The sequence below is a fragment of the Ostrea edulis genome, chromosome 1 (genome assembly GCF_947568905.1).
Source record: "Ostrea edulis chromosome 1, xbOstEdul1.1, whole genome shotgun sequence".
In the NCBI taxonomy this organism is placed as follows: domain Eukaryota; kingdom Metazoa; phylum Mollusca; class Bivalvia; order Ostreida; family Ostreidae; genus Ostrea; species Ostrea edulis.
Genome location: NC_079164.1, coordinates 87,055,589 through 87,069,826, shown reverse-complemented (window position 1 = coordinate 87,069,826; position 14,238 = coordinate 87,055,589). Strand labels below are relative to the sequence as shown.

Below are 14,238 nucleotides of genomic sequence, written 5' to 3'. Positions count from 1 at the left end.
CTGTCTCGCCCTCAAATTTCAAATGGCTATTTCTTCTTTAATCTTTTGAAATCTAACATAACTACATGAAAAAATGATGTTAGACACAATTTTTTCCAAATATAATACTTTCTTCCACGACAAAATTTAATTTAAGCAGAAAAATTAAATAAAAACGTTTTCAAAAACAGCGCTAAATTGTAGCGAGTATCTAAGCAAAGGGGGGTAACCCAAGTAACAATTGTTTATTTAGAACAATAACACGTTTAACTTCATTTAAAAACAATCAACGTTCTAGGCGACAGAAAACAGTAGGAGGATTATGGAGGGTGATACTAAAGCATTATTAGAAATTCCCGGTCCTAATGGAGATCAAAATGTTAATTTACGGTAATTTTGATGTAGAAAACTGCTTTAAAACGATTTCTGAAATCTAAAATCCCGAGGACTTGGCAATAAAACGAGAAAAGCAGAACCAATATCTTCCGACGTTTTTCAATGACTTATAGATGCTAAACAGATGGGAAACGGTAAAAAAAACTTACTTCAGTATAAGGTAACATTCCCTAAGCAAATAAATAGTAGCATCAGATCTGTAAACATTCCCGTTCATACGATGACGCCACGTAAACAAAGTTCTACAACTCTTACAAATTATATGAAATAATGAAAACGGGCGAGTTTGGTAAATCCGAAAAAAGAAATAAAAATAATTCACTTATTTCCAATTTTAGTATTCATTAGAAGGCCCCTAGGAGCTGCTTAATAGTATATACATGTACATGAACAGCACAGCGATAGATATGACGAGTTTCTCAGCCAAGCAGTTCAGTTAATTGAAACGTCCAGATTCTAGACCACATGAGGGGATGTCCATGATTAATCATCCAATTATTGTGACCAGCAGTGGAATAAAGCTACAAAACCCAGACTTTAGCATGTTTCACAATGCCAATAGTACTGGAAACATAACCATTAAAGTAAACTCACCGAAGGAATAAAATAGTCAAATATCGTTGTATAGTATACCATGTATTTATGTTTGGGTCAATCCCCCCCCAATTTTTAAAAAAATGTTTATCAACTTGTTGTGTTTTAGGTATATGATATAAACAATATCACACTCTAATGTTGATCTCGGACCTGGGATTGTCCCTCGAGTGATCTCGGGGCCAATCCCAGGTCCGAGATCAACATTAGAGTGTGATATTCTATATGTATCGTTTCACCCCTAAATATTAGCATCAATATCATAATGGTGAAGAATCGTTCTTCAGCTACAGAAGAGTATTTTATAGGTTTATTTTACAAGAAACTGTAAAATGCAAAATATAACAAAACAAACAAGCATTGATACATGTACAAAACAAATATCAATACAAAACAAACAATATCACAGTAATGCAAGAATAGATGCTGTATTTTATTTGTATTTCATGTTTTTAAATGCAAATTTCAATTGAAATTTTTAGTATCACCATTTTGGATCATAAGCCTTTAAAACATACAATCTTCATATTGTACACAACATTCTGATGACCTCTTCAAGGTTTTTGCATTCATTTTTTGGCGTGGTTACATATTTTGGCTTGTTATCATCACTTTTTTGGAACAGGAGGGGCAAGATATAGTTGCTTATTTACTTCAGTTTTGGAAATTGTTCCTGTTGATATTTTAATATTACATATGATTATAACAATAGTACTGTTATATAAAGAATTTCCACCCCTGCTGGCAATGGTTTTGTCATTATAACAGTAGTACTGTTATATAAGGAATTTCCACCCCTGCTGGCAATGGTTTTGTCATTATAACAATAGTACTGATATATAAAGAATTTCCACCCCTGCTGGCAATGGTTTTGTCATTATAACAGTAGTACTGTTATATAAGGAATTTCCACCCCTGCTGGCAATGGTTTTGTCATTATAACAATAGTACTGTTATATAAGGAATTTCCACCCCTGCTGGCAATGGTTTTGTCATTATAACAATAGTACTGTTTATAAGGAATTTCCACCCCTGCTGGCAATGGTTTTGTCATTATAACAATAGTACTGTTATATAAGGAATTTCCACCCCTGCTGGCAATGGTTTTGTCATTATAACAATAGTACTGTTATATAAGGAATTTCCACCTCTGCTGGCAATGGTTTTGTCATTATAACAATAGTACTGTTATATAAGGAATTTCCACCCCTGCTGGCAATGGTTTTGTCATTATAACAATAGTACTGTTTATAAGGAATTTCCACCCCTGCTGGCAATGGTTTTGTCATTATAACAATAGTACTGTTATATAAGGAATTTCCACCCCTGCTGGCAATGGTTTTGTCATTATAACAATAGTACTGTTATATAAGGAATTTCCACCTCTGCTGGCAATGGTTTTGTCATTATAACAATAGTACTGTTATATAAGGAATTTCCACCCCTGCTGGCAATGGTTTTGTCATTATAACAATAGTACTGTTATATAAGGTGGTACACACAGATTCACCATTCCAGAGTGTTTAGTGATGCTGCAACCATCCAAGGGAATTCCGAGTGGCGACTTTAAATAAAATTTACTTTACTTTTAGACCAAATTGCATGTCTATGCCATTTTTCTAGGTTTAAAGCAATAGAGTTTATAATCGCAAAAAGTCGAAGTCTAATAAATGTCATGAGGAAAGGAGTACATTGTTATGGAAATAGAAAGCAAATATGCTTTTTAAGTACATTAGAAGAAAATAACAATATTTTGAATTTGTGTTCTCTTTTTCAATGTTGCGGTCTACGCCAATTTGATGAGATCTATGTCATCTTGTTTTGGCATAGACCTGTGGTCTATACCAAGTTTTAAACCAATTTCGAACACTGAATAACACACATATAATGATATACAGCTGATATTTACCGCGAAAAACTGTGTTAAGGAAGTCCACTTCGGAGAGAGATCAACGGTTAGCAATTTATCTTTTTCTGCTTTGATGTACTTCTTGCAAACTGTTGACGAACCGTAGAATTCTTTACAAACCATTGTAAAGTGCCTGCCAATGCGTCTGATTATTGCTTTGTAGACCTCTTTTCCTTAGTTAAAAGCATCATTCGGTTTCCGTCGCCACGTTTTTTATTGCCTTAGACAAGTCGTACGAAAACAATTCGAGATCTGACAAATTTCAATATTTAGGTCGGTTGCAAACATTTTTATTTATCTATTTATTTATTTTCCATCAAATAATCGAAAAATCCAACTCTTCAGATGTAAATTTTCTGATCAAATTAGATAGACGAATTCTTTTTAAAAAATCAGAAACGAAAGTTGATTTTTTTTTGTCGTCTGTACTATGTCTCTACTTTTGGTTTCGGCAAATCATACGGTCGTGTTGACGTTAATCTGTCAATAACTTGAAATAGCTTAAAAGCAGGTAACACACTCATTTCTTTTTTAAACAACCAAATGCCTATTAATTTCATATTGTATCCTAGCTTACTAGGCCTAATACATTGATAAATGTACCATTTCAAGGCCCAACATTCTGGTCAGACCATCGGCTGAGAGAATAACGAACGACAACTCTGCATGGAGATTGTGGTCAGACATGTATAGACAACATGTAGGCTATGCCGTGCCTGGCCATTATCTAAGGAAAAAAGTAGAATCGGGTCTGCAATGACCTCATTTTAGCAATCGTTTTCAATCACATGATATGAATTCATATTCTGATTCAATTCTCCTTTTGTACACTGGTCAAAAGTACTAGCCTAGCTGCCATAGTTTGAGTCAACGTAAAGTTGCAGAATCAAATATACGCATATAGTTGATACGTACATATCCATGCACTCTCTTCTATATGTAGATCTACATTGTATTGGGTTTATGCCATCTTCGCAAGCCAAGTGTTTTCGGTCCGCTTCGCTCCCCAGGGGAGATGGATTTATGCTGATTCAAACTGTTATTTGTGTGATATAGGCCTATCGGTCCCTAGGCCTATAATATCGTAGTTTCTTCTTTCTTAGAGCTCTCCTAGAACTTCAACGGAGACGATGGCAACGAAACTAGTCTCCGCTCTGTATTCTGAACTGTCAAAGTCATCTTCCCAAGTCAAGGGTTTCTGATCTATGGAGCGCCAAATTAACATAAACTCAAATAATTGAAGATATCATCAATTCAATTATTGCTCTCTTTAATTGAATTAATGCTCGCATTAAATCAATTATTGCTCTCATCAAATGAATTAATGCGCGCTTCAATTCAATTATTGCTCTCATCAATTGAATTAATGCGAGCATCAATTGAATTAATGAGAGCAATAATTGATTTAATGCGCGCATTAATTCAATTATTGCTCTCTTCAATTCAATTGATGAGAGCATCAATTGAATTAATGAGAGCAATAATAGATTTGATGCGCGCATAATTAATTCAATTATTGCTCTCTTCAATTCAATTGATGAGAGCATTAATTTCGTAGAAATATTGCTCGCAATAATTGATTTAGAGCTCGGTATAAATAATTTGATGATCTCTTTAATTCAATTGAAGATATCTTTAATTATTTACAATGCTTTTGTATAAGGAATTAATGCGCGCATCAATTCTTTTAAAGAGAGCAACAATTCAATTAAAGAGATCATTAATTCAATTGTGGATATGTTGAATTGAAGATATCTTTAATTATTTAGTTGCTCTCTCTAAAAGAATTATTGCTCTCTTCAAATGAATTAAAGATATCATTAATTCAATTGAAGAGATCAATAATTGAATTAATGCTCGCATTAAATCCATTATTGCTCTCATCAAATGAATTAATGCGCGCATCAATTCAATTATTGCTCTCATCAATTGATTTAATGCGCGCATTATATCAATTATTGCTCTCTTTAATTGAATTGTAGCGCGCATCAATTCAATTGTTGATATCATTAATTCATTTGAAGAGATCATTAATTCAATTAAAGCGCGCATCAATTCAGCAGAAGAATTAATGCTATCATCAATTCATTTAATGCGCGCAATAATTCAGAATTGAAGATATCATTAATTATTTGAAGAGATCTTTAATTCAATTGTTGCGCGCATCAAATGAATTGATGATATCTTCAAATAATTGAAGATATCTTCAATTATTTGAGTTTATGTTAATTTGGCGCTCCATACTGATCCGCTCCTAGTCCGAAATATCGATCTAGTCCGCTCCACACAAGGGTATATGATCCGCTCCGGGTCAGAAACCCTTGACTTGGGAAGATCTGTCAAAGTCGGAAGAGTTTGAAACCTTGATCTTTCATTACACCGCACTGTACATGCCCGAGATTACTAACTCATTGGCTTACTGGTGCATCATTCAAAAACGTAAGTGTTATAAGAGGTGCATAGAATTTCAACAATATGAAACTAATTATATAGATTACGCCACCCTCGGTCATTGTGCTGAAGCAGACCTCGCAATTTCGGGAGAGCACATTTAACCTATAGGCCTAATCATATTGGTTATGTTATATTCATGATACAAGTGTGTATTACTATATTACTACCTTAGTTTTCTGTTAGTTGTTTATTAGGAGATTACTATAAATTATGAAATAATCTTTGATATGTATATACATATATCTGCTCCATACAGCTTTACCCTAAGACCTGTTCAGACCATTAGCTTGTGCACTAGGGGTCATGAAATTCATATTTTTCAGTAAAGGGAACCTTGTTTATTTTAAAGTTTGATGGGTATGTGAGGTGAATAACTACAGTATAAAGCCTGAAAATGAAAACAACAAATGATAATAATAATAAAAAATATCTTGTTTATCACCTCATATACCCAACAAACTAGATTGTTTATTTGTTTTTCGTCCCGTCAAGAATTTTTCACTTATATTGAGACATCACCAGCTAGCTAGACAGTGATTAAAATATAAAATGAAAAATATATCTTAATAGAAATTGAAATACACATGGCATTCCATGTTAATTTCCATAGTCCCTGTCCACTGAAGCCATGACAAGATGCTGATTTGCATGTAAGCGAGAAATTTACATGCTGGTCAGTGATGTAATATGCATGGTATAGGGGGAACTATGACATTAGTGCTTCAATATTTTATGTCCCGTTGAGAATTTTTCAACCATATTGAGACGTCACCAGCTGTAGGTGAAGTACCACAAATTTTGACCGACGCCTATGGTCTTAGCAGTGAATGTTCTTTAATGTGCCAACCCCTGCCGCGACACGGAACCTTCGTTTTTTGCTCACCTTCAAAGGGGAGATAATCACAAATGCAAAAATAAGGTGGGGTCATCTAAAAATCTTCTCAAGAACCACTAGGCCAGAAGAGCTGGAATTTACATGAAAGCTTCCTCACATAGTGCAGATTCAAGTTTGTTAAAATCATGGCCCCAAGGGTAGGGTGGGGCAACAACAGGGGGGTCAAAGTTTTACATACAAATATATAGGGAAAATCATTAAAATTCTTCTGAAGAATCACAGGGCCAGAAAAATTTACATTTACATGAAAGCTTTTTGACATAGTGCAGATTCAAGTTTCTTAACATCACAACCCCGGGGGTAAGGTGGGGCCACAATAGGGATAAAAGTTTTACGTGAATATATAGGGGGGAATCTTTAAAAATCTTTTTCTCAAGAACCACTGGGCCAGAAAAGTTTACATTTACATGAAATCTCCCGACATAGTACAGATTCATGTTTGTAAAAATCATGCCCCCCAGGGGTAGGTTGGGGCCACAATGGGATCAAAGTTTAACATGCGAATATATAGGGAAAATCTTTAAATATTGGCCAAGATGACTCAGGCGAGCGATGTGGCCCATGGGCCTCTTGTTAAGGTCATAACCGAAAGACCCGTGATTCTCACTTCTGATTGCCGACCGTTTGGCGAGGGAGCAGTCACTACCCTGTTAATGTCTTAGGTTTGACGCGGCCATGGCACGAGTGGGACTCGAACTCACAACCTCCTAGTTACGAAAAAAAAAACCCGAAACGAACGCTCTACCACTGAGCTACCGCGACCGGTCCCCTGGTGCTTCAAAGGGTTATCACAGAGAAACTAATTGAAAATACAAACTGCATGCACGTGTTGTTGGTTTTTTTTTTGGTTTTTTTTTTTTTTGTTTTTTGCAAGATTGGAAGATCACAAGAGCCTATATATTTATTGGTATCAATTAGTATTTGAAAAATATTCAAGCAAATATGCTAAGAAAATGACTGTATGCGTGCGTGATCATCGTAGATATGTTTTCCGCTGAGAGTGAGAAACAAGTCGAACATAGCCATCGTCAGAGACATAAAATTACAACAGGTGGCCAAAATGTCCGTGACAGTATATAGCCAAATATGGATCCAACTCGCTCCACGATAGGAATGCCGTGTAACTGGTATGATGTTTCTTGGAAGTCCAGATTGGCCAAAAATGGATATAATGAGAAAAATCAAGTCCTGATCTTTACCTTGGCTTTGATGTTTATTTCTTATGATCACCACAAACCCTAGCTCGATAGCAAGAACCGTGAGAGTTAGGATTTACTCGAGACCAAGGGATGTACGAAATCATTCATACACATACTGTCATCCTTGAATTGATCAAATATTGACACTGACAAGGTCGTTAAAAATCGTAACACAGTCGCGTTAGCCTCGTGGTTAGGGCTCTCGCTTCGCTACCAGAAAATACTGGATTATTGATCAAACCTAAGAAGTGACTGTTCCTTTGTCAAATACAAAGCATTAAACATGAAAGTCACGGGTCTTTCGGATATAATTTTTTTTTAAAAACCCAGATGTCACGTTAGAGAACCCTCATTGCTACGGCCTTGAGTGTCATACATAAATCAACATTATTAGCACTCCACGTGCACCTTAAGCTGGTGACACCTACATGAGTGAAAAACCCTTGAAAGGAGCGTAAAACAACGAACAAAAGTCTTGAATCTACAATATTCTTAAACCTTAGATAGTACTAGTAGTATATGAGACTTAAAGGCATATTAGTACCAGTTCCAGGTCAATTGCATGTCCAATATGACCTTTGATATATATGACCTTGACTGTGGCAGTGTAAACAAAACTTTAAACATTATTTTAAAGGACGAAAATTGTCCTCGTTTTAGAACATGGATATCAACAATCAGATAAAGATAGAAGAGGACGATTCGGGACAAACGGGAATGCACATTTCCATAGATAATGGCGATCTTATGAATTTCTCGACCTCCTTCGACAAATGGTACAACTCGTTCTTGACTTTGCTGAAAACAAATACAGACCTTACTGATGAATTGGAAGTTCAGAGGACATTGAACAAGAGCTTGATCGACAAAGTGAACAGCCTGACTACCGAAAATGAAAAAATTCTGGAAACTCTGAACAATCTAAACTGCAAAATGTACGTGTATTGCGACTTAGAGGAACAAGTTGTAACTCTGAGAAAAAAGATTGAAACGAAGGACAAAGAACATTTACAAACCCTGGAGGAGATAAAACAGCTGAAGAAATCAAATTACGAGAAAGAAGAGTTACTACGTGAAGACCACGAAAATGAACTGTCGCTATCCATGAAGAAGTTTTCTGAGACAATGGAAAAGACAACAAAACATTATGAGGAAGTTATTCAAAAGAAAGATGAACAATTGGAAGAAATTAGTGAGGCTTCGAAGAAACATGAAGAAAACCTTAGAGCGGAAGTGACGCATCTAACGATGGAATGGGAGGAGAAAATCTCTAAGCTGAAGCAACGGCTGCAACAGCAGACAAAGCCAGGTGGTGCTAGCAATCAAGAAATATTTCGAATGAAGTTCCTAAACCTTAAACAGGAGTACGACGTTGAGATGAGGAGGCTACAACAGGTGATACAGACGTTAGAGGAAAAAATCCGAACAAGCTCCGACAACACCGTGGTTCCGCCTGGACGACCTAGCCTCAAGAAGAGAAAGCTCTGACGCCCGTACTTGTGACACTTGATTCCTCTGGTATTAAGTAAAGTATGACAAAGACAATAGAATGTTTACACTTTTATTTATAAAAATTTTAATGAATGGATGTATATAAACAATGTGATGAAATAACGATATCTGAAATGAATGAAAAGATATATACACACACGACAAAATTAGAATGTAGATGGATTAACTTACTTTCTCACTGATAAAAGATAAACTAATTCTATTAGAACCTGGTTCTCGGTTGTTATTTTTTATAACTTAGATTATGAAATGTGTGTTTGCGTTACCTTTTTTCTGCATTTAAAGGTTCGATTTTCGTTAGATAATGTGATGCATATTCTGCGGTAGATAAGCACTGGGAACCACACTGAGTAGAAGCTGGATTAAATCTTTCACTTGTGAAAATCTGAGACATTTCCGTCTATTGTAAGCGACATTGCACATTTTGTCTGTCGTCACAAAGTTTGGTTCTTTCGTTGAAGTAAAGATTAGGGGGGCATTCTTGAACATACGGAATTCCGTTAAAACAGTTCATAAACCTATTACAGGATTCGGGATGAGGGAAAAGTCCGTTGGGTTCCGGACAAGTCATCCTGGAGTAGCATGTGACTGCGTCCTTGTAGTTGCAGGTGCGGATAAAGTTGTCAAACAACATGTTGGAGGGACACCGTTCTCTCCTGGCTACGCTCAAGTCGCACTTGTAGTAGTAAGCACAGTTATAGGGGTCTTGGAAAATTTCACTCATTGAGGGGCAAATTATTGGGGGATTTGGACTAGGCCTCCAAAACTCTACAATAGAAAATAGAAAGTTGTAAAGGAGTTGTATGTGCGTGGACAGAAAGGATTTCCATGCACTAGAGCTTAGGGCATAGTGTAGATGAACTTACTTGGAAAACAATTGATAGAAGATGCATTAATCACTGGATCCATGTCTGAAAAAATGAACAATACGTTAGAAAATATTACGCACAAGATTTCAAAATCTGTATGACTTTTGTCAAGGACTGAAACGGGAATTGCTCATTAAATATCAGATAGTGTAAAAGAAAACGAGCTACTTACGTGTACAAATGCTGCTGCCAAGGTATGGAAGGACACTAGGAAGACCTTCCTGGAAGTTTCCCATACTAAAAAGTTTGCATTCATCCGTGGCTAGTCTAGCAAACTCCGGTCCAATTGGACTTCTTCCGACCGCGTACATGGTGACACCGTCCGTTCTGAGATCATCAGAGGCTCTAACCACATCGTCGAAAGCCTCAATGGGCTGTGCACCCCAGGTGAAGATAACACCGATTTTCTGAACACCGGGACGTGGTCGTTCCATTGGGTAGCCGCTGGGGTTTTGAAACATGGCGCGCATTAAGTTCAACGCCTTTGCGACGTTTGGTGGAGTACCAAGGATATTCATGTAGTTTTCTCTTTGAGTAAGAAGAGTGGCTCTAGTATTTGTTTGTGCCTGGTCTTTAAAAGGTTGAGGGTGGCTAACAATGGTAGGTTCCTTCCCGTACAACACTAAGCCAATGTTCACGTTATTCTCATCCAATACCAGATAGTCCACAAGCATGTGTAAAAATGTTTCGAAAGGGAAGAACTCCTCTCCAGGAATGTTCACTGAGCCTGGAACTGCTATTATGATATCGGCTTTTCCTGCACAATCTCCGTTTACTGTAAAGGAACAACATTTTAAAGAATTGTACAAAATAAGGATTTTTCAAATATGTGAGAATTAATTCCTGTATTGAACCAAACTTTAATATATTCACCTTGTGTGTACAACAGTGGAAGTGCTACAAGAGTAACTATCGCAGAAAATGCCATCTTCTTCCCTGAAAGTAGAGACAGCAAATGTACGTAATGACATATTCTTCGGCTATATAAATCAATTAGGGCCTTGTAAAAAGAATCTTTTGAAATAATTGCGGACATGTGTAGTAAAACTAAATATAGGAAACTGTAGGTCCACACTTTTAGTTAACGGCCAAGTTGAGCAATAAAATGCACATGAATGTGTCCACTCTGCCAGAAAGGCGGCAACAAGCACACGCTCCAGATCTATCCCGCGGAAATTATATACGTGTATATATATATCGGTAAATGCGAGGCCTGTATTTTATCGATGATTGCGCACTGTGCAGACATGTTGGCACATAAATAAATTGTAAATCAAGTTTATTTATGTAATCTACCTCACGTAACATTTATTAACACAAGTGTGGTGAAAGGACAACGTTGGCGTATACCTATAGTAATCTATTTTTTAAAATTATTATTAAAAGCAATTGATAGAGCATGATCAAAGATTTGTTTAATTTATCATGCAAGGGCAACAGTAGCTGCAGAACTGTAGCTCTCTGAAAAAATATTTTGACATAACAGAGAGCTACAGAGCCACCCCTTATAAAAACCTTCGATTTACGGCGCACAAAAAGCTGCGCACGGTTGAGGCCTTATATCGTTGTATTCTTGAGTTGCTGTCTCATAAATTTAATATCAAAAAATTCTTAACATATTTCCCTACTATACTTGTGTCTAAACATACCTTCAAATATTCATTAAAGCCCCATACGACCTGAAACAGTCCCAGCTTCAAATGATTTCGTTTGTTGACGTAGCCATGTTAGGTAGCCAGTCAATTCGAATCCTGGTTAATTTCCATACTAGCACAATAACGTCTAGATGTGAACTAATATCCCCACAAACATTTTAGCTCAATATTTTAAATAATATATCATCCCAGTACCCTTAAATAATAATTATTCAAATATCTAAACTCACGGCAATGCGGCTTTCATTAGTCTGGTCCGGTCTCCATCCGTGCCACACGAGTGTTAAGGACTTTAGTAGCATTTTCATGAATCAAGAGCTTATTTTACCTTTAGAAAAACTTCATTTTTTTAATTTCTATAAATTATTCGTATTGATAATAAATGAAGAGTGAATACATAATATATAAAGAATTTTATGAATATATACCAACAACAACAGGATTCGAATTGACTGGCTACCTAACATGGCTACGTCAACAAACGAAATCATTTGAAGCTGGGACTGTTTCAGGTCGTATGGGGCTTTGATGAATATTTGAAGGTATGTTTAGACACAAGTATAGTAGGGAAATGTGTTATGAATTTTTTGATATTAAATTTATGAGACAGCAACTCAAGAATACAACGATATAAGGCCTCAACCGTGCGCAGCTTTTTGTGCGCCGTAAATCGAAGGTTTTTATAAGGGGTGGCTCTGTAGCTCTCTGTTATGTCAAAATATTTTTTCAGAGAGCTACAGTTCTGCAGCTAGGGCAACAGCAGGCAGCTATATCTAATGTTGGGTGCACAATATAAATTATTGACTGCGATGGGACGGAAGACATATGTATGCAAGTCCGAATTCAGAGGCAACACGGCGATTATGCTCATACTTACAAATACCTTTTGTTGTTATTAATCATAGAAAATAAATAATATACTACATTAATCCGATACCTGTAAATCACCAGACACTTTAAGACCGACCTCGCGTCCGAACATGAAACAATCATTATTGATCCAATAAGTGTCGTGGTATTGTGAAGTATAAACAAGTCCGATGGGAATTTTAGCGTCATTTTAGGATTTAGAGTGATAAAATGGCAGTGATTCGCCGATAAATGTGTCACAGTCTCTTCTCCCGCCGCCTCCACTGAGGGGGTGGGACAAGCCGTGATCCCTTCTTACCAAATATCACGAAACACTAGCCAGGTCTATGAGAAAGAAAAAACCCTGATGGAATTAATGTACCAACTCTTTTAAAAAATGAATATGAGGCAGATCATAGTGACGTCACCAATCCTTGTTACATGCTCTATCAGGTACAGCATAGTAAACATAAGCAAACACTTCTAATGCGTTGCTGATTTTGTACTGTGACTCAACCGTTGGAGTAAGTTTTAGTACATTCAGATCTAGTTACTGATACGTTTGCTTATAAAGTTATAATTTTAAAAAAAAATTAAGGTAATCAAATGTAGCAACGATCTTATTTCAGATCTGATACATGGATGGTGGAATTTTTGTAATAATGGTATCATTTTTAAAGAGTTTGTTAAACAAAAATTCTCCACCAAAGGAATTTACAAATTTTGATTATTGCTTGATTTATTTCAACTTATAGAGTCTATGGAAATAGCATGTTTTATCAAAATATTTTTTTTAAAAACTTATATATTTCCAATCCCTTGGTGAAAAGTTCCATAAACTTTCTTTTTATGAAAGTATGAAATAAAATTAATCATTTACCGCATATATTTTTAAAAGTAGATTTTTCTTATTTTTACCATTATTTAGTATTACTCTTCCTAAAAAGTCTCAAGTGCAAAAAGTTCGACTTCTGATCAGAATTTGATGTATTTCACTTTTATTATTATTTAACAATAATATTTATTTTGATTTAAATCTGTCGTTCAAAACTGTTCAGTCTTCTTTCATTATACATTGAATACCTTAAGCATCTACCTCTTTGTAAAAGGGTGCATCAGCTATAAGGTAAAATGATTTAATCCTGGAAAAGGGTGAAGCCTTGGCCAGGCCTGAACCTTTTTTGCAGTATAATTTCTCTAGATCCATGTAATTAACATTATTTGAAACATATCTTATCGTATATTCTAATATTTAAATATTTTAGTAATTCACCATGTCGCTGATGAAATATGATATGGTGTGGTATACTGCTTTTTGACTCACTTTATATTTACGAGTTACGGTATTGGAAAGTTTCGTTCTTTAACTTATGCACCAAATAATAACTTCCGTAAATATACCCAAAAAAAAATTTTTTAGAAAATGGAATTTTCCACAGATTTTATGAAATGTTTGTTTTTTATGTATTCGCACGTCATATCCTGGTTCATTCATCTTGATTTCCAATGTTTGTCATTTAAAAACCTCAAATGTTTTCTGTAATTGGTGATGATATTGATTCAAATAAGAAAACAGCATAGGAATGAATGAGACTTAACAGTGTATGTAGAGGCACATAAAATTAATTTCATTAAATGGTTTTGAAAATAATGAAGAGTTAGAGCCAACATGAGATATATAAAAACAAGATGAACCGGTCTCATTTTTATCATCATCATTCTTATTTTAATTTAAGAAGTTAAAAGACTTTTGGAAGCTCCATAACACTTCTTTTGCCCGATGACTTAAAACTTGTGATGGACACACACACACAAATTACATCAAAATAAATTTCCTGAAAACTGTATACGTTCTCACCTGTATGTAGTGTACAATCCTATGCAGACTTATACAATACCTGTGATTGGGTTCCTGCCGAGCGTTAAA

General features: G+C 35.7%; 3 protein-coding genes across 6 annotated transcripts in view; 1 reads left to right on the top strand and 2 right to left on the bottom strand.

The window, feature by feature from the left end:
- The window catches only part of LOC125676502 (RUS family member 1-like), a 13,640-nt gene extending 10,535 nt beyond the window's left edge, over positions 1–3,105 (bottom strand). The window contains exon 1 of the mRNA XM_048914362.2: positions 2,879–3,105. Within this exon, the coding sequence (XP_048770319.1) occupies positions 2,879–3,001 (123 nt within the window). The 5' untranslated portion in view covers positions 3,002–3,105. The remainder of the gene's footprint in view (positions 1–2,878) is intronic.
- A 196-nt stretch (positions 3,106–3,301) lies between these two features.
- On the top strand, positions 3,302–9,146 carry LOC125676527 (M protein, serotype 6-like). 2 transcript variants are annotated; one of them, XM_048914383.2, is made up of 2 exons: positions 3,302–3,389; positions 8,087–9,146. In XM_048914383.2, exon 2 carries the CDS (start codon positions 8,090–8,092, stop codon positions 8,912–8,914), a length of 825 nt encoding a protein of 274 aa, XP_048770340.2. In that variant the 5' UTR covers positions 3,302–3,389; positions 8,087–8,089; the 3' UTR covers positions 8,915–9,146. The 2 variants fall into 2 exon arrangements, with proteins under 2 accessions (XP_048770340.2, XP_048770348.2); XM_048914391.2 differs by lacking the exon at positions 3,302–3,389 and adding an exon at positions 4,466–5,317.
- Positions 8,974–14,238, bottom strand: LOC125676511 (uncharacterized). Of its 3 annotated transcripts, none has more exons than XM_048914374.2 (5): positions 14,170–14,238; positions 10,681–10,743; positions 9,980–10,582; positions 9,805–9,849; positions 8,974–9,706 (listed from the first exon to the last, which is right to left on the bottom strand). In XM_048914374.2, the coding sequence occupies exons 2-5, from the start codon at positions 10,733–10,735 to the stop codon at positions 9,339–9,341; spliced, it is 1,071 nt and encodes a 356-aa protein (XP_048770331.2). In that variant the 5' UTR covers positions 10,736–10,743; positions 14,170–14,238; the 3' UTR covers positions 8,974–9,338. The 3 variants fall into 3 exon arrangements, with proteins under 3 accessions (XP_048770331.2, XP_056020571.1, XP_048770325.2); XM_056164596.1 differs by lacking the exon at positions 14,170–14,238 and adding an exon at positions 10,883–10,954; XM_048914368.2 differs by lacking the exon at positions 14,170–14,238 and having other exon boundaries at positions 10,681–10,921.

What these genes read in the sequence shown, in the direction of transcription:
- LOC125676511 (XM_048914368.2), bottom strand. Translation starts at nt 10,843, where the DNA reads ATGTCCGCAATTATTTCAAAAGATTCTTTTTACAAGGCCCTAATTGAT. An exon ending in TGGCAGCAGCATTTGTACAC is followed by an intron (nt 9,850 to 9,979) that starts GTAAGTAGCTCG and finishes TCATTTTTTCAG; the next exon opens with ACATGGATCCAGTGATTAAT. An exon ending in TTCTATCAATTGTTTTCCAA is followed by an intron (nt 9,707 to 9,804) that starts GTAAGTTCATCT and finishes TTTCTATTGTAG; the next exon opens with AGTTTTGGAGGCCTAGTCCA.
- LOC125676527 (XM_048914383.2), top strand. Translation starts at nt 8,090, where the DNA reads ATGGATATCAACAATCAGATAAAGATAGAAGAGGACGATTCGGGACAA.